The sequence below is a fragment of the Macaca mulatta genome, chromosome 3, assembly GCF_049350105.2.
Source record: "Macaca mulatta isolate MMU2019108-1 chromosome 3, T2T-MMU8v2.0, whole genome shotgun sequence".
Lineage (NCBI taxonomy): Eukaryota > Metazoa > Chordata > Mammalia > Primates > Cercopithecidae > Macaca > Macaca mulatta.
This window is the reverse complement of record NC_133408.1, coordinates 147,761,104-147,780,069: the sequence shown is the minus strand read 5'-3', so window position 1 is coordinate 147,780,069 and position 18,966 is coordinate 147,761,104. Positions and strand designations below refer to the sequence as shown.

General features: G+C 36.9%; 1 protein-coding gene across 27 annotated transcripts in view; it reads left to right on the top strand.

The window, feature by feature from the left end:
- Positions 1–17,367, top strand: part of NRCAM (neuronal cell adhesion molecule) — a 305,384-nt gene extending 288,017 nt beyond the window's left edge. For all 27 annotated transcript variants that reach the window (XM_077997198.1, XM_077997197.1, XM_077997193.1 and 24 more), the window contains 3 exons: positions 4,534–4,665; positions 5,482–5,560; positions 14,858–17,367. In XM_077997198.1, the coding sequence (XP_077853324.1) occupies positions 4,534–4,665; positions 5,482–5,560; positions 14,858–15,095 (449 nt within the window). In that variant the 3' untranslated portion in view covers positions 15,096–17,367. The remainder of the gene's footprint in view (positions 1–4,533; positions 4,666–5,481; positions 5,561–14,857) is intronic.
- The last annotated feature ends 1,599 nt before the right edge of the window (positions 17,368–18,966 follow it).

Sequence of the window (18,966 nt, the reverse complement as noted above, 5' to 3'; positions counted from 1 at the left end):
TTTACAAGGTTTTTGTTTGTTGTTATTGATAACTTTTATTTTCAAAATGCTAAAAGCTCAAGTAGATATTATCTTCATATATAGCTGGAATGCTAATAATAGTAATAGGACTAGCATTTAGTCAGCTCTCCTATACAGCAGGAAGTGGTTTTCTCATTCAGTCCTTACAACAATCCTATGCTGTAGGCATCATTATTACTCCACTTACCCCTCAAGTCAGAGAGGTGGAGTACCTGCCAGGTCACCCAGTAGGAACGTGATAGAGCTGGGATTAGAAGCTTGTCCTTCTATCTCCAGAAGAAAGGCCCTCCCTATACCCCACTGCAAGGTCACAAAGGTCCATAGGCTAAGGAGGACAGGCTGTCTCAGAAAGGGCAGCTTCAGTCAACACTTGGTATATCCAGTCAGTGATTCTGGACCCCTGCAGGCTGCACGTGGTTACTGGTTCTGGATTATTTATGAAGAATCTACTATGTATAAAAATGACCTGTTGTTAAAATTGTTAGAAATGCTTAGGAAAGGAAAAAGTGACTTTAGCCAAAGTTAGATTCACCCTCAAAATCAAGTCGTAGCATTTTTTGTCCTTTTATAGGACAAAAGACAACTCCTTTAGAAAATTATTTTTCACTCAGCAGTGTAATGCCTACAGTTCCAGCAGCAACTGCCAGATAGTTCAAGATGAGGAATCATGATAGGTGGACCTTCTTGTGAGCCTGTGATGGAGAGACAGGACAAGGTCACAACCAGTTCTTGTCACTTTTTACATATAAATGTATTAAAAAGAACAAATATTGAGTCAACTCTAGTGACCTTAGTTAACACATCACCTGTAAGAGCAAATGCTGCTAGCATTCTAGAATGTCTCAGTTTACCATTACGCGGCCTCCCTTTTCCCAGTTCACAATGCTCCATCCTTTGGGGCTGCTGGGTTAACTCCAGTGTGAAACCACCGTCTGCCACTGCTCCTGCTCCTCCTCTCCTCTCTTCCCTCTGGGTTCGCGGTGTAAGGATGTCAGTGTTTGGCATGAAAGCATATCATTGGCTAATTTTTAAACTCTGCATTCATGATCTACTTCTCTCTCTTCTTCTGAGTTCTGCTAATTTTAGGACCCTAGACTCAACTTTCATCTACAGTTGTTTCATGAATCTTCCTACCATTACACCATCTCTCCCTTTTATAGTCTGGATTTTTAAAGTATATTTCTTAATTTTTTTCCTATGGCACAAACTGAAAAACAAACGAGATAGGCGGTGTCCTGATGCTGCACTTCTTCCCCGTACTACTGGAATGACCTTTCATTACCGCCACCCCACCTCGTGTGACCGCTCATTTGCGCCACTCCCTGCCCCCGTTTGACCTCTCATTAGTGCCACCCCATCTGGTATGACCAGATCTGACCTCTCATTAATGCCATCCACCTCGTCCCCTTCCTCTTTTACCTGTGTCCCTCAATTACCCAGTCTTTCTTGTCATCACAAAGGATTTAAAACAGATTTGTTTTCCCGGGGCCTAACGGGTTTTTTGTCAGTTGTTTCCCAACTTTGGTTAAGGTCACATTTTGCTCTTCCTAAATACATCTAAGCATTTGAACAGGACATTTTCATCCATAGTGCATTCTTCATAAATAGTAGAGAACAAATAACCATTTCCCTCACCCTGTCTCTCTTCTATGTTGATTCTATGGTTCTGAGGACTCAAGAGCGTTTTCCTCAGAGACCTCCTATCACAGAGCACAGATACCCATGACAGCAAGCAACGCCAGAGCAGAAGACTGTGGCAAAGCTGACCTACAGAAAACAAAGCAAATCTCATTCTATTTTCATGTTCTTTATATGTGTTTAATTTATCATTTTCTGGATTACTCAAATAATACATGAATATAATTTTATTTTTTAAAAAATTCAGATAGTGAAGATTCTCTTTTACTCTGCTACTCAGCCCTACCTAGCCCTTGAATGGGTGATACCCTCCCATTGAAACTGACTCTAGAAGGAAAACCCCCATAGGTTTAATTCTCTCTATGTAGGGGGTGTGTGTGTGTTTGTGGTGCACGATCGTGGTTATGGCTTGGATTTGTATGTCCCAGATGATTTTAGATTGTCCTGATAGGCCTCTTTTAATCATTCTGGAATTTAAATCTTTTATTTTATGCATGGAAAGTCAATAGAAGTTTTTATTCCATTTACATAGTTTCTGTTTTATATCAATTTCTGGTGTACTTGTGTGTGTCTGAATGTGACTGTGTATGTGCACACATGCACCTATTACCATATTGTGTCTGCCTATTTTAAATAATAGGGCAGTGAAACATTTTTTCTTTTAGACATAGAGGCAGAAATTCAAAGTCAGTGTGGATGTTTGTACACCACCCATCAAACATCCATCCAGTTTTTGCATGGTTGCATAGCAGCAAACTGCCAGTCAGTAGTTTGATTTTGGCAGTCACCATCCTTGTAGAACAATATCTCTGCTGGTACCTGAGTATTTTGTTTTTCCCTTTTTAGTTACATTTAATTAGATGAAAAATGTAAATGCTAAATCTATTATGACAGGGCTGTAAATCAGCACACTAAAAACAAGAACTAACTTTAGTCAAATGCTTAAGAGACTTAATGCCGTTTGGTTTTTTGTTCAGTTTTGAAGAAAAAGCACAGACTGGGCATTAATTGAAAGAAATATGTTGCCAAAGCAGATGTAATGATGGACTTTAATACCTTTTTGCCTGTCTCAGAATAGGAAGTGCCTATAGCATTTTATTCTTTAACTGAAGACTTTTGCAGATTTGATATCTGGATTGTTTTTAGGAATGCATTACAGCAGTATAATATAATGGCTAGTGGCATATTTTCTGGAGTCAGACACAGGTTGCTCCAACTTTTCAGCAAGTTCTTAATCTTCTCTGGGCATGGCTTTATTCCTGATGCCTACCTCAGAGACTTGTTGTAAAGATTAAATGAGATATGCCTCAGCACAGTGCCAAGCCTATGGTAAGGGTCCAAAACTGTTAGCCGTCAGTGTTTTTACCATTGTCTTCATCTTCATCATCATGACTGTGGTATGTATATGGCAAGGAGAAACTACCTAAACTGGTGCTTTACTTGTATGTGGCTATAATACGGCTCAAAACTTCACTAACTAATGAGGCATGAGGGCCTATTGGGAAAAGGCTACCAGCCTTTGACTTGTATTTCAAATAAGGTATTTTTGCTTCTCATTTTATTTATTCTACGTATGTCCATATTTTTTTACCTTCCTCTTCACACTTGATTTTTAGCATTTCCTTTTTCTCCCTAAACTTTATATGGAGAAAAAGAGGCAATGAGATGCTATTCTTGCAACATTGGCAGAACCTGGGATATGCGTAGTCATGTTTATTTCTGCATCCAGAGATCACACACACCTAACTCAACTGTGTAAAATATATTCAGAAGAAATTCAGTCAAATTAAAAGCATGATATAAGCATGCTTATGGAGTCAAAAGAAGAAAATGTTTTATCTTGATTATGGTCAAAAGAGAGAAAATAAAGGTCTTTTAAAAAATAATTTATGCCAGTTAATTAAGCAAATCTGCATGGGCATGTCTGAATAGCCATTGATGCTGCACTTTTTCCCATAAGATTGATACTTTAAAATAATACCCAAAATGCTAATTATTCTGTGGTTTTCTTAGAAATTTTGCATATTATGACTGATGGAATAAGGGGTTTCGCATTTATTAAACAGAATAGATGAACACTGAAAGGATATGTATACACATAAGTGAGTACTTTCTTTTCAAACTAGTCACTTGGGCAAATAATGATTTCACTGACTGAGAGATATGCCAATCTTTTGAATGGATCCTTAGCAATAACAAATATTGATTCTTTGAGGGTAGATTTGGTTTTTCAGAAATTTCCACTCAGAACCAACTCTTGTGAATGAGATGAATAACAAATCTAAGTAATATTTTGGGTGCAAATTGAGCTGTTACATAAAACAATACAGCTGTTTTTCTGATCTGGAAAGGTTTCTTGTGTGGACCGTTTTTTTTTTTTAAACAGATTTCTAAAAAATATCGAAAATGACAACAGCCTTGCAAGGACAGTGTAGCCTCTAAAAGTAGTTTCTTTGAAGAGAAAATACTCAATTAGATGTATACATTCTGTTCTGTTTAAAACTCAGTTTTATATTTTGCTCATTGTACTTAATGTAAAATGTATCCTGTTAACAGTGAATAATTGGTTTGGGAATTTGTTTTTATTGAGAATATATAGTGAAAATAACTGTGAACACAATGTTCACCAGGGGTTGTTAGCATTTAATGTTATCATTATTCAGATTTCTCTATTTGATTTTTTTAATGAATGAAGATTTTTCAAAGTTAAGTATTTATATAATTTCTGATTAATAATTGACAGATCCTAATTTGGGGCCACATGCAAAATATATGAAAGCTCACATAATGTGGCAATTTTTTACTCTGAGAGACTTCAGCAGTTCCCATCTCCCCTTAACCTATTGCCACCAACACCGTTGATTTATTTTCCAGCAATGGCAAGTCGGCAGGTGGATATTGCAACTCAGGGCTGGTTCATTGGTCTAATGTGTGCTGTCGCTCTCCTTATCTTAATTTTGCTGATCGTTTGCTTCATCAGAAGAAACAAGGGTGGTAAATATCCAGGTAAGAAAGAAAGATTAAAATTGCTTTATAATGCTACATAATAATCCATTAAACTAAAAAGAAATAATGGGGGTAATCATGTAGATTGTAATATTATGCCTTCCCAGAGCCATGAGTTTGGAGTTTCTCTTCAAATGACTTTTGATCCCTTTTTATATAATGGCAACCTAAACATTGTCAACGATCATAAGGCATTTGGAGGATTAAATCAATCTGTTCTCTGAAAACAGTAGTGAGTCTACTTTCTTAGACTCCACATAAGTTATGGATGCTGAAGTAACACCTAAAACCAACTGGCAAGGGGAGAGTTGCAGGGAAGGTGCATGGAGTTTTTCAGAGGAAGTAATGCATGAACTAAGTCTTCATATTGTGATGTGTGACATTGCTTTCCCTATGATGTAATGGTTTATTCAATTTAGCGGACCCATTAAATTTATATTTCCTTTACCTGACCATTTTCCCTTCAGTGACAAGAAAAAAAAATCTGTGAAAGAATAGGCTTACAAAAACAATTTGCAACCATTAATATAGTTAATAAATAGATTGGTAAAATAGGGGGAAATCTTAGAAACTTAAAAATTATTTATTTATCGGGTGAGACTAGTCAACTTTATGTGTTAATAAATGTACATTCTATTGGGTTGCCTCAAAAATAAAACACCAACATATATGTGTGGCCACAATATATATGGTTGTACAACATCTACTTGTGTATAGAATTATTTTTCACTGCTGTATATCTCAAAGAATGCTCTCATGGACTTTGAATAAGAAAGAACAGGATCAACAGAAAATCATATCATTTTGACATTTTAGTTAAAGAAAAGGAAGATGCCCATGCTGACCCTGAAATCCAGCCTATGAAGGAAGATGATGGGACATTTGGAGAATACAGGTGAGCCCCTGCTTCTCTGCTCTTCATCTTCTCTGCCCACACAAACACAGTCTCGAGAATAGAACTCGGCCAGAACATGCTCTGCCTGGCATCTCATATTTTCCTCAAATAAAAGTTTAGGGATACTTCCATGTCTCGATGTTTACATGTCCCTCATGGTCAAACATTTTCATTTTTCATTAAAAAACTAAATTTTGATTTTAGTCATAATTTTGGAGGTGGAATGTCTCCCACTTTGTCATATTTTCCATGGGCCCATGCTGTATTGATCAATCTAATCTAGCAAAACCAGTGTGCTACTATGAGCATTAAAACAACAAAAAAGACCCCCCAATGCCTGCATTGTAAAGAAAACTATACTTGTCATCTTCTAAACATGCTGTAATAAAACCAGTGTGAACAGACTTTCATCTAGAATTTGAAGCTAGTTTTCCTAAACAATACCCATACCCTTGCCCTTTAATCATGAAATGGTGACTAGATTGTTTTAGAAGCTGTTAACTATTAAGAAATATCATAGCTCTCTAGGCAATGTGTTACTCACGGAACTTTGATAATACATTCTTGGCTTGACTCCATCATTAAGGGAAAATGTTAATATAACCTATGTGCTAAATTTTTAAAAAATCTTCTCTTTAAACAAAGATAAATCTTTTCAAGAGAAGGAAAATATTATTTTAGATTTGTTTAAAAACAGAAACAAAATATGTATTTATTTAAATAAAATGTGAGGATTCTGTTATTCTAAAAATATACCTTTTTAAAATACCTTCTTTACCTTGCTTTTCTTTTTAGAAGCCTCTTGCTTATATAAAATACCTTTTAAATATGCATTAAGCCCACTTTGAGACATTGTTTGCAAGATGAAGAGGCTTTTAGGCGAAATAAAATATTTCACTATTGTGATTACCAGGCAGCATTTGTAGAGAAGATATTTATGTTACTTTTTACCTGTCTCTAGAGCTCATTTTTGGTTTTTCCATGTCACTATCATGTCAATATCGTAGAATTTCATGTGGCATAATGCTAAGGATGAAAAATATAGAACTGATTGAGAAAAAGACATATATTTTCAATAAAATCACTTTCATATCAGTTTCCATGCAGATACCTGTGTTTTTCCTTTATTATCTCAGCCCCTAAGTTTTTATATTCTGATCTCTTAAAGAGAGATAACTATGATTTCAAAACGTTCTCAGAATTTCTGTATCTCGTGGTACAGAAAAATGAGTAGTGAGGGTTGTCTTGATATCAGAAGTTGGTTCTGGAGCTGAAGGTGCATGAAAACCTCATGCAGCATCCACACCCAGTTCACCCAAGAGGGCTTTGTAACACATTAGAGCAGCCTGCAGAAGCCCATAGCCTAGGGCATCTGGATGAGTAGAACTTCGCTGAAATAATTCACCTTTCTACATGTTTCTCCTGTAAAGCAGGTAAGCTGACAGTTACTAAATAACTTCTTATTTGTAAGAGTTCTTGTGGCTCTAATTATCAACAGGATATGCATACCACTCCCTTATTTATTGTGATGAAGCAAAATCTTTAATGTGGCCTGAAAAAAAAATATGTATTTGCATGAGTTGGAAATAAACTATTGTCTTTCATACATTCTCCACATGGTGATGGGCTCCTATTCGACATTATCATGCTTCAGTGAATCTGGCAATGTACTGCCCACCATGTGGGTCTCAAACATCACCTTGCTCTTATGGCGATGTGAAACCATGATCTGAGGTCATGTGACTTTCCCAGATAATTGCTGCCTACTCCATTAAAACTTGACTAAAATCAAGGTTAATATTTGGGTGATGGTATACCAGAAGCCCAAACCCCACCGCTCTACAATGTATCCATGTAACAAACTTGCACATGTACCCCCTGGATCTATTTTTAAAACAAACAAAAAAAAAACGGAGTTTGAGTTTTATGAACTAGCTTGGAATTAAAAGACTGTTAGTTTTACTTTCAACTCAGCCGTTGCCTGTGATTCATAGTTCTGTAATTTCTGTTTTCTTCTACGAGCCATCTACTAACAACTTTAATAGAATTTTGTGTCTGGAGCAGTACATGGCAAGTATTTGGTTACTGGTCTCATAATCACTGTGTTTACGTCTATTTGGTCATATTTCTTTGTCTTAGTGTTAATTTATATGTGCTATGTTGGTAAAGTGTTTTCAAATAGTTGTCTTTAGCTTAGGCCTTAGTTTCTCAGGAAAGAAAGACTTTTCATTTGGGCTTATTGAGTGCAAACCCAATTGACACAAAGACAAAAACACCAGCACACTTGTCATAAATGTAATGATAAATTTGGGAGGTGCCAAGGGAATTCAGGTTCTGATGGGTGTCTTCAACTTGAAACTTAACTCAATGATATAATTTTTTCAATGAAACTAAAAGTTCTTAAGGACAATCCCACAAGCAAAATCATTTCCCCAAAATTCCAACCACGTTTTTTACTTTGGTTTACAAAGATAGGGCTTTGTCCTTTGATTTCCTGACACTACCTCAGAATGTTTTCCCTTTGGTTTATTTTCTATTTAAAGAAATCCAAACATGTTTATTATCTTAGAGGCTGTGATTAATGAAAACAGTTCCAACTGTTTATTAACAGAATCTTTTATTTTTAATAATACATTTAAGTGTTATGCACTTCCTGAAATCACCAGGGTCCTGTCTCTGCTTTGCACCTTCTGGAAGCTTTGAGCTCTGTATTATTTATTGATTCTTACTCTCTTTTATTTCAAAAATAAATTATTGTGCTGACCAGACACATACAAAATTAGGACTATTGCCTAAGTGTAAATTAATTCCATTTCTGATTTGCTTATTCACCAGTCTGAGGATGAAACCATTTCTACATGGCTGGCTCTGAGCCAGATGATATTTCATAGTGCAAAGAGGGATAGAACCTCACTGGTGGCCAAATGTGCTTATATGATATAACCCTGTGCCCTTACTCTGACACCCACCCCCAAGCAGTTACCCTCTGTTGGAAGCCTGCAGCTTTCTTTGTTTGTTTCTTTAATTATACAGACAGTAGGATCTGCATCCTTACTAGCATATAGAAAAATCAGAGAAACAATGCAACCAACAGTGTAAGTATTGTTTTATTCTTTAGATCCATTTTCCTTAAAACGAGAATAAACCTAGGTCATAACCCATATGCCCATATTACTTGAACTCATAACTTACTACGTAATTGGTGGCTCTCCCCACATGAATCTTGTCATTCATGTGAACATGGGCTTTTGGCAAGCATGCTAACCCATGCTCATAAGGCTTGAATGATGCCAAGATGTGTTGCATTCGTTATATACATTAGAGTTATTTTGCTTACAAATATGAACTGGCTTGTAAGTAGAATAATAATGAACTTTTAGAGAGTGGGTAGGAAAGAGTATTTGGGTCATGAATGTCACTTGAGCTGCGATGTGGTTTGGCCATGGGAGGGTGGTAACAACAGGAAAATCTGACAGAATTATCACAGATTCACCTGCTGTTGCCGAATTTTACTCAGTGGGATTTAACAGATGTGCACACTTCTGAACAAAGTACTGTTGAAAAACAATATGAACTCCCTAAAAAGTTATTCTTAGGGAAAAAGAAAGGAAAGGATATATTCCAATGCTTTGTCTGCCATCACAAAACTAAGAGGGAATGAAATGTTTTATGTTAGAATTTTTTTAAAAAGTTCTAAAATGCCCACTGTCTCCTCTATTATTTTACAGTGAACTCATTCTGCCAGTATTTATTGAGTGCCTACTATATGCCAGGACTTGGGAATATTCAAACCAATAGAATTTGGTCCCACTCAGGGAGTTTATAGCCTAGTGATGGATGCAGGGAAGTAAAAGAACAATGACCAGAGTGTGAAAAGTGCTATGAAAGAGATGTAACTAAGGTACCAAGGGAAGAGGAGCAGGAAGGTAAAGCCAGGTGGGCAGCATAGAAGGAGGGTGGTACAGGGAGTCTTCTAGGGGAAGTCATGCAGTTTTAGCATTGTGATAGGAACATTTCTTTCCACTGCACAATGATCTTGATTCATGAATCTAAGTCTCAAGAATATACTTGATATTGTATCAATACTTGTATACTGGATACTTTATATATATATGTCTTATTTTGAAATCCATTCAACCTTTGACATCCAAAACTAATAATTGTCTGATTCCTTAAACATTCTCATTAAAATGTGAATGAATTTTTACTTGTTTTGTAAAGCTTTGAATAATACTGCTGCCTACTCCATTAAAACTTGATTAAAATCAAGGTCTGCTAAATATATATATATATATAAAACTTTTAAATCATCTTCTATGACTTCTTGATTCATCTCATTTGGGAAACTCTCCTTTCATATTTAAACTTGACATGGCAACTTCACTGAACACGATGTCAAAAGCAGTTTATTTACTATTTCATTACAAAATTCATCTTGGAATTGAAAAAGGCAAGCCCTAATACAGTGCTTCACGCAGAGTCGTAACCACTCATTACACCTGGAAAGTTCTGCATGTGTGTTGCATAAGGTATTTCTTAGGGGAAAAAAAAAAATCTCTCTGAAGTAGGGACCTGGAGTGGAGAGAAGAGATGTGATGGGAGATGGACATGTATGCTTGTTGAACACAAACCATGTGGCAGCACTGTGCGTATGACACACAGTGATTTTTTCTCACTTAACCAGGTTCTAATTATTGAAGTATGATATTATATCACACCACTTATTAAAGACTGGTCTTCAAAAGATCTCACTGCCCTTGAATGGCTTTTCCTGGAAAGACTCTGTTGGAGGAGGGAGCATCCCACTTCCTTCTCTTCTTTCAAGCACAGCCTGTGTTGCTGTTGATTCTCTCCTCTGCCACAGCCGTTAAACTGGAGTGAATGGATGTTTCGGGGGAGCCCCTTCTTGGCTGGTCATTAATTATAACTGATATGATTTTGTACGTAAAAACCCAAATGAATCAACAAGCAAATATTATAATAACAGAGTTCACTAATGTTGCTCGACACAAAATTAACATAAAAGTCTTATATTTCTATGTACCAGCAAGCAATTGGAAAATAAGACTTTAAAACTTATCTAGTTATGATAGCATAAAAATATGATGTAGGAATAAAACTAACAAAAAGGTCTTCCCCCAGTTTCAAGATTCTGTATTCCATTCCATTGGTCAATCTGCCTATCTCTCCCCCAAGACCATACTGTCTTAATAATATAGGTTTTAATAAGTCTCCATATCTGCTAGGTCTAGTTCTCTAACTTCAGTTGTCTTCTTCAAGAGCCTTTTTAATATTCTTAGCCCTTTTCATTTATTTGTACATCATAGAATCAGCCTGCCAAGATGCACATAAAAACCTGCTGAGCTTTTACTGGAAATAAATTGCAACTAAAGGGCAATATGGGGAAGGTTAACATATTTACGATATTTGAGTCTTCCATCCATGGATGTAGAACATTCCTCTACTCATTCAGATCTTCTTTAATAACTCTGAATAAAAGTTTTATTTTCTTCGGAGGTCTTACACATATTTTTGTTGGATTTGTCTTTATATACTTCATATTTATGGTCTCATAAATGGAATAATATTTAAAATTTTATTTCCTAATTGTTTGCAAGAGCGTAAGTAGAATTGACTTTTATGCCAATCTTGTATCAAGCAACATTATGAAAAATCTCTTTATATTCTTACATTTACCTGTAGATTCGTCTGGATTTTTTATATACACAATCATATCAGTTATGAATAATGATAGCTTCCTTTCATCTATTTCTTTTTCTTATAAAGTTGCTTAGGATTTTTAATGCAGTTTTTATTAGAAGTGGTTTATTCTAATTTATTCTAATTCTAATAATTCTAATTTATTAGAAGTGGCCATCATTATTATTTCTGATTTCAAACAAAGTTTTCGGTTCATCATTAAGGATGATGTTTACTTTAGGTTTCTTCTTGCTACCCTTAATCAGGTTAATGAAGATGCATTCTATTCCTAATGTTAGGAGTAAAAATACATTCTCTTCCTAATGTTTTTATCATGAATGGGTGTTGAATTTTTTCATATATCTCTTTCTAAATTTACTAAGATTATCACATTTTTATTTTCTTCTGCTAAAATGATGAATTATATGAATTGATGTTTTAATGCTAAAATAAAGCTGCATTCCTGGAATAAACCCAACCTGGATATAAAATATTGTCTTTTTCGTAGATTGCTAAATTTGGTTTGGTCATGGTTTGTTTGGGGTTTTTTCATCTATGTTCATGAATGAGATTAGCCTGTAGTTTGACTTTCTTGAAGTGTTCTTATTGGTTTTAGATATCAATGTTATACTAGCCTCATAAAATGATTAAAGGGGTGGTTCTCAGGACATATTCAAACTTTAATATGCCCAAAATGGAACCATTGATTTTCCCCTCCCAACATGCTCCACTCCATAGTAACAGTACTTCCAAGCTTCCTGTTGCTCAAACCAAAAATCTTTTTCTCTGTTATTCCATATCTAACCCATCAGAAAATCCTGTTGGCTCTACCTTCAAAATATGTTCATAATCTGAGCATCTTATATCACCTCCAGTGTTCTACTCTGGTCCAAGTCACAGTCATCTCACTCCTGGATTATTGTTAACATTCTCCCCTGACTCTTTAGAGCAGAGGTTGGTCAACTAAATATCTTAGACTTTACAGGCCACGTGGTCTCTGCTGCAACTCTGCAATTCTGCTATTGTAGCGCAAAAGCAGCCATAGACATTATGTGATAAATAGGCATGGCCTAATTTTACTGTAGTTTACCAACCCCAGCCCTCTAAGGTAGGCTATTCTCAACACTGATGGCAGAGTAGTGCTTTTAAAATATAAGTCAGAGCATGTCACTTATTATTTGAAAACCCTCCCAGGGCTTCCTATCTCACTCAGAGTTAAAGGCAGCATCCTTACAATGTCCCACAGGCCCTGATTTAGCCCTGCCACTCCCCTTACTTAACTCCTACTCTCCTACTCTGTCTCTCTCTCTCTCTCTCCAGCCACGCCAAGCTCCTTAGTGTTCCTAGAACATGCCAGTCTTGCCCTCACCTCAAGACATATATACTGCTTGTTACTCCTGCATGAACTGCTCTCCCTCCAACTGTCCACCTTGCTAACTCACCTCTTTTAAAGTTGTTGACCAGATATCACTGCTTGACGAGGCCTTCCTGGACATCTTATTTAATGCCAACTCTCCGTCCCTTCTCCAACACCTTCTGTAGTCTTTACTCAGCTCTGTAATTTGCATAGTGATAATCATCTTCTGACATAATATATGCATAATTTTTTATTATATTGATTGTTAATTGTATTTTCTTCCACTAGAAATAAAGCCAGTGAGGTGAGGGTTTTAATCTATTTTGTTTGCTGCTATATTCCCAGTGCTGAGAACAATCTGTGTTAGAGTAGGCACTCAGTAAACATTTATTGGATGAAGGGATGGGTGGATAGACGGCTAGACCAAAGAAATGCCACAGATGACAAATTTCCAGTAGTGTATTCCTTGGGACGCTAGTATTACAAGGCAGAATAAGACTAGTCATTGGAATTCAGGTGACAAAATTCTGCCTATTTTGAACTCTTCAGCTGAATTAACTGTCACACTGAAACATGAACTATATTTCACAGGAAGTATTTAATAATTAAACCCCAGAGATGTTGTGTAGGCTGTTTTCATAACAGGTTAGACACTCAATGCTATGTCCTCTGAAGTGCCCCCAAACACAGGCCACCCCAAGACGACTCCTCTCCAGTTGTTTATTAGCAGTGATGATCATATAGTTTATTCAGTGTGCAACAAGAAATCGTTTATTACTGAAACAGGTTGTTTTCAGTGGCATATGCCAGTGTCATATTATGCTAGCATTATTTCCCAGACTTGAGATTTTCTCCTTGGAGAAAAATTGAAAAATTTTCCCTAGTAAAAGTTATTGACAAAAGAGCCAGGATACTTGTGCATCTTGAAATATTTGTATCTTGGCTAGAAAAAGAAAAGTCACTGTCTGAAACAGAGGGAGCAGTAAAGTCTTAGCACAAATTGCTAGATTAAATACTGCAGCCCGTGATACCTTTTGTATATTAAGGCTTTTTCATTTTTATTAATACTGTATATGTTTCCTATTTTGCCTTGCATTTTTGTTCTTCGAAAGAAAACAAAATGTTGGATCCTGTCATTGCCTTTTTCTATTTTTTTCACAAATGTTACCTATTTAAAAATAGGTCAATATGCATAACTAGTTATTTGACCATAAGGGTAAACATTCAAAAACATAATGATTACTCTTCAACTTCCAGAAATTGTGCTTAGGGGTTCAACAGAGAAATAAGCAAAAAATTGTAATAATGGAATCTTGTAAAGTCCTATTAAAGTACACTCCTCAGATTCCCATCCAGCATGGTTAGGCTGCATAACACACATGGAATAAGGGAGCTGGGGGGTTAACATGAGTGTAGGAAGCATTTGCTATTACATGTTTGGAATCACTCACATTCTTTAGAATATATTGGCATGCCATTCATAGTACAAATGTAGTGCTTTTAAGTTAAAGTGTGTCTCTTTCCAGATTAATAAATCTTTACTCATTAACTAAAATATTTACCAAAAAGATAAAAACAAAAAAACAAAAAACACCTGTGTACTATCAGTATAAGGATTTTGCTTTTCTTCTTAGGCTATTTTCATTTGTTTCTTCTGCATCCTTTTAATGGGATTTGTAGGTCTCTTGAAAGGTAAGGTTTAAGTTTACAGTCTGGCCTGCATTGATAACAAAATTATTTGAAATGCAGGATTTTGCTTCTCCTTCTGGCTCAGAAAAAAAAAAATCCATATTTCACACCTAACCAAAATCATGCTCCATTCACAACCAAGGAATCAGAGATATTGTGCAGTTTAACATACTAACTTCTTTACTTGCCATAAGCTTTTGCCTTTTTGAATTCAAAATAATGATGATTTTTCTCCTTTTCTTAATTCTTTCTTATTTAATGCTTGTGATTATTTTTGGATTGCTTTCAACTCAGGAATCAGAATTTGTCATTGAAATTAACATACACAATTGAGAGCCATCCACTCTACTGAAGACTTCATGATTCAACCATTTCTGCTCCTGATTTCCATTCCAACTCATCCTCGTTATTGGAGTCAACCTGACAATTAGATTTGGCCAGACAAACCCAGGACTCCAAATGCTTTCTCATAATTTGCATGCATGGTCTTTAAAAACAAAAAATGTTACCTAAATGCCAATCTCAACAAAAATGTTTTCTCTTTCTTCCAGTGACGCAGAAGACCACAAGCCTTTGAAAAAAGGAAGTCGAACTCCTTCAGACAGGACTGTGAAAAAAGAAGACAGTGACGACAGCCTAGTTGACTATGGAGAAGGGGTTAATGGCCAGTTCAATGAGGATGGCTCCTTTATTGGACAATACAGTGGTAAGAAAGAGAAAGAGCCGGCTGAAGGAAACGAAAGCTCAGAGGCACCTTCTCCTGTCAACGCCATGAATTCCTTTGTTTAATTTTTAAGCTCTTTGCCAATATTCCATTTCTCTAGAATGTTTATCCTAAGCACTTGTTTGTCAGCCCTCTCATACTATGAACATATGGGTAGAGAGTATATTTTCTGCTGTATGTTAATATTATGAGAATAGTTAGAGCAAAAACATAACTCAGTCAAATGATATGTTAATGTGAACTGGAATGCAAAGTGCATACTTTTTCGTTCAAAATGGGTATTCTTGATTTCCTTAGAACTAGTACAAAAATAATGTGACATCACCAACAGATCCTGTTATTTCCTCTTCAGGATACAGTTCAATATGATGCATGAAAAATGCTCCACATTTAAAAGACATACCCGTGTATGTTATGAAAACATGGTTTGATACTTTGTTTATACTATCCTCAGCAGAACCCCTATATATGAATTCCGTTTTCATTGTCAGGAGTGTTACTGTAGTATTCTCTAGAACTTCAATGTCTTTGTGGACATTGTTGTGAAATTGGTGACTCTATGTATAGCTGTCGTTAGTCTTTTTGGGAGACTGTTAGGAACAGTATGTACAGTATATACTTGCTAAATGAGTTCATTATGACAGTCCCATTGCTGATGCTTACCGAGAACTGTTACCTACTCTTGGCTCCTGTTACTCCGTAGGCTTCTTAATCTTCCAGGCATTACAGCAGCACAGTGTTCTTTTTACATCATTTCTATGTTGGGTTGTTTTTAGGCATAAACAAGGTGTATTGCAATGCATTTCGGCATGTGTGCCATACTGAAAGAATCAAAAACAAATCATTCAAATTAAATTTCAAACATTATTCCAGAGAACACAGGGCAAGACACATACAGTGCCTTCAGACATTAAGCATTCCATAACATACTGCATTCTGTATCAGCTGGTCCAGTCCATTCTGAGTCCTAGATTACTGTCATTGTCTAAAAGTAACTTTTAAAAAGCAGAGTTCGTGAAAACTGCAATGCTGGGAAAAGAAGAAAACATGAAAATAAAAGTAAGAAGACAGTTTATTTGAAATAGCATTTCCTCATAAGCATAAAAAAAGCTTTGTCACCAACTGAAGCACATGATGATTTTGTGGTCCTCTATGATTTCTGTTACATTCAGTAAGAAAGATGTCAACATGCTAGAAAATTAATTTTTAAAACTAAGTTACTCCAACACTGAAAGCATACAACAGCATGCCAACAGTAATATATTATTCTCCAAGACTTTACCTATGTGCGTGTTGAAAACTCTGCAGCATTAAACAACGTGTATGCAAATTGCTATGGACACATTTCAGAATCTAAGAAATCTGACAAGTGCTTAAAAGGCCAACGGTCCAAGGGGTTACATCTGCAGTTTAAAAAGTAAATATATATTCTATCATATTCATAAACAATATCTATCAAATGGGTTACCTCCAAATATGAAAATCTATAACAACCTATGGTTGAAGGAATGCTCAGTTTCATTTGCCAATAAATTGGTTTCTCATAACTTGCATCAAGTTTAATTTTAAGTAAAGCTTTTTATATGTAGATATTTTGTTGAATTTGTAAATACACTTAAAGTGTAGATGCTATATGCTTATAGGTGTTACATACAAATAAACATGCAATGTTTATGTTGTACTGTATAAGAAGTAAGCTAATTAATGCAGTGAATGGGATTGGAAAGCATCTACTTAAATATGTACTGGGTTCCCCCTCCCCCTGCCTTTTTTGCTGTGAAACTGAAATAGTGAACTTTTCTACATATTGACAGCAGATTTCTCGATGAAATCTTCAGAGCTTTGCCTATGGGGCACAGTAGGCCTAGTAACCTGGCGTCTTTGATATATGTAGGTAAAGCATAATTTAAAGTAATCCCAGGTAAAGATGGCCCTAAATACTTTCATGTCTCTATATTCACTTTTCACAGATCCACCTGTCTATTGAAAATACAAAAAGACAAAACAGGTTTGCCTTGGCATCAGAGAGCACAGAGATTAAAAGTTACTTTAAATTTGCCAATATTTTGGGAGAACAATAAAAACACAGTTTTTCCTCTTCCATACTGGTAGATGCGAAATTTATCTGTGCATGAAAGGGTCACTTCTGTATCACACCTGTAATAGTGCAACAGGTTTTGTATTAAAAATTAAATGTGGTTTTAAAAGTTCCTCTCTCTTTTGTAATGTATGTTCCCAATTGAGTGTGAATGTCCAAGTAATGGTGTATGTAATGGTACAGGCAAATGTGACTGCATTTCCCTCAAAAAAGTAACGATTAAACAATCTTGATCTCTTTGTGATTTTTAACTTTTTCAAACATATATTGCCTAATGTTTTAAAATGGTGAAAAATTTTATTTTTACTTTAAAATGGCTGTTCTATGCCAAGAAAATGAAAACTAAATACAAACAGATCTAATAAAACAGGACATACCAAAAACATTCGAATGAGAAACAGGACTAGATATTCCTAGCCTTTTGAGAAAGGTTCAAGAATCAGGCGCTGCCTCCTTTCCCAAAGCCTGGTTCCTAGTGCCTGCCTGGCCCGGCCCCTCTCTTCTGCTTGCCTGGACTGTGCCCTCCTGAATCACAGGCGACTTGGATTTCTTAACTCTCCTGTCTGAAGGAGGACACTACAGGTGTCGAATATATGTCAACCTCTCCCTTCTCTCCACCCTCATTCTTCTAATCTTCTCAAACCCCACTGCAAACAGCCAAGCCCCAGCATGTTTGCATGTTCCACCACCTGCCCATTATTCTCCAGCCCCCTGGTCCCAGCCCCACACCTACAAGACCTCCTGTTGGCTCAGAGCTGCCCTCCTCCCGGTGATTTGGATCACATGTTATATAAGTGAACCTTAAAGTGCTATGCCAAGCTTGGTGTTTCCACCTGGAGGGCATGTCTGTCACTCACTTCAGAACAGCATGTCAGGGCCTCTCCTCCCCTCTACAATGTGGGCCACATTCACAATCCATAGCCTTGTCTTCCTCATCAGTCCTGGGGCTCTTTAGCAAAAAGGGGCTGGAGAAATGCAATCTTGACCCCAAAAAGCAATGGTCCATTGATGGTATGAACTTTCTTGTTCAGATGGCTTACAACAGGCCAGGTTTACCTATAATGGCTGATTTGTTTTGTTTTGAGACAGAGTCTCGCTCTATCACCCAGCCTAGAGAGCAGAGGTACTCACTGCAGCCTCTGCCTCCTGGGTTAGTTCAAGTGATTCTCATGTCTCAGCCTCCCAAGTAGCTGGGATTACAGGTGTGCACCACCACGTCCGGCTAATTTTTGTATTTTTAGTAGAGACAGGGGTTTTGCCATGTTGGCCAGGCTGGTCTCAAGCTCTTGACCTAAAGTGACCTACCCACCTCGGTGGGTGGTCCGAGTGACTCGGTGGGCCGAGTGACCTACTCGGCCTCCCAAAGTGCTGGAATTACAGGCATGAGCCACCGCGCCCGGCCCTAATGAACGATTTTGGAAAAGGCTTATGGAGGCAAGGGAAAAGAATATGAAGAATTCTCACCCAAATTAAGCAAATCCCCCCTGCTCAGGAGGTTTTCCTACAGATTACCACCAGAGGGCTCCCCTGCTCTATGCAGTGCAAGAGAAACCTACTTGCAGGAAAAAGTGGCCTCTGGACACAGTGCAAACCAGCTTTAATAATCAGCTTGTGATCTGATCATGCAAAAAAATGATTGCCTGCTGCAACAGGGGAAAATGGGATTTGCAGCTTTCTCTGATGAGTCCACAGCTTCCAGGGAGCAAGCATGTGTCCCTGTGAGCCTTGTTAAGCTTCCTCTTAATGATTGTGGCTGGGGAGTTTCGGCAGGGGGAGAGGAAGGAGGAGCATGCCTCCTGGGTCCTACTAAGCATCCCTACCACTGCTGCAAGTTGGTA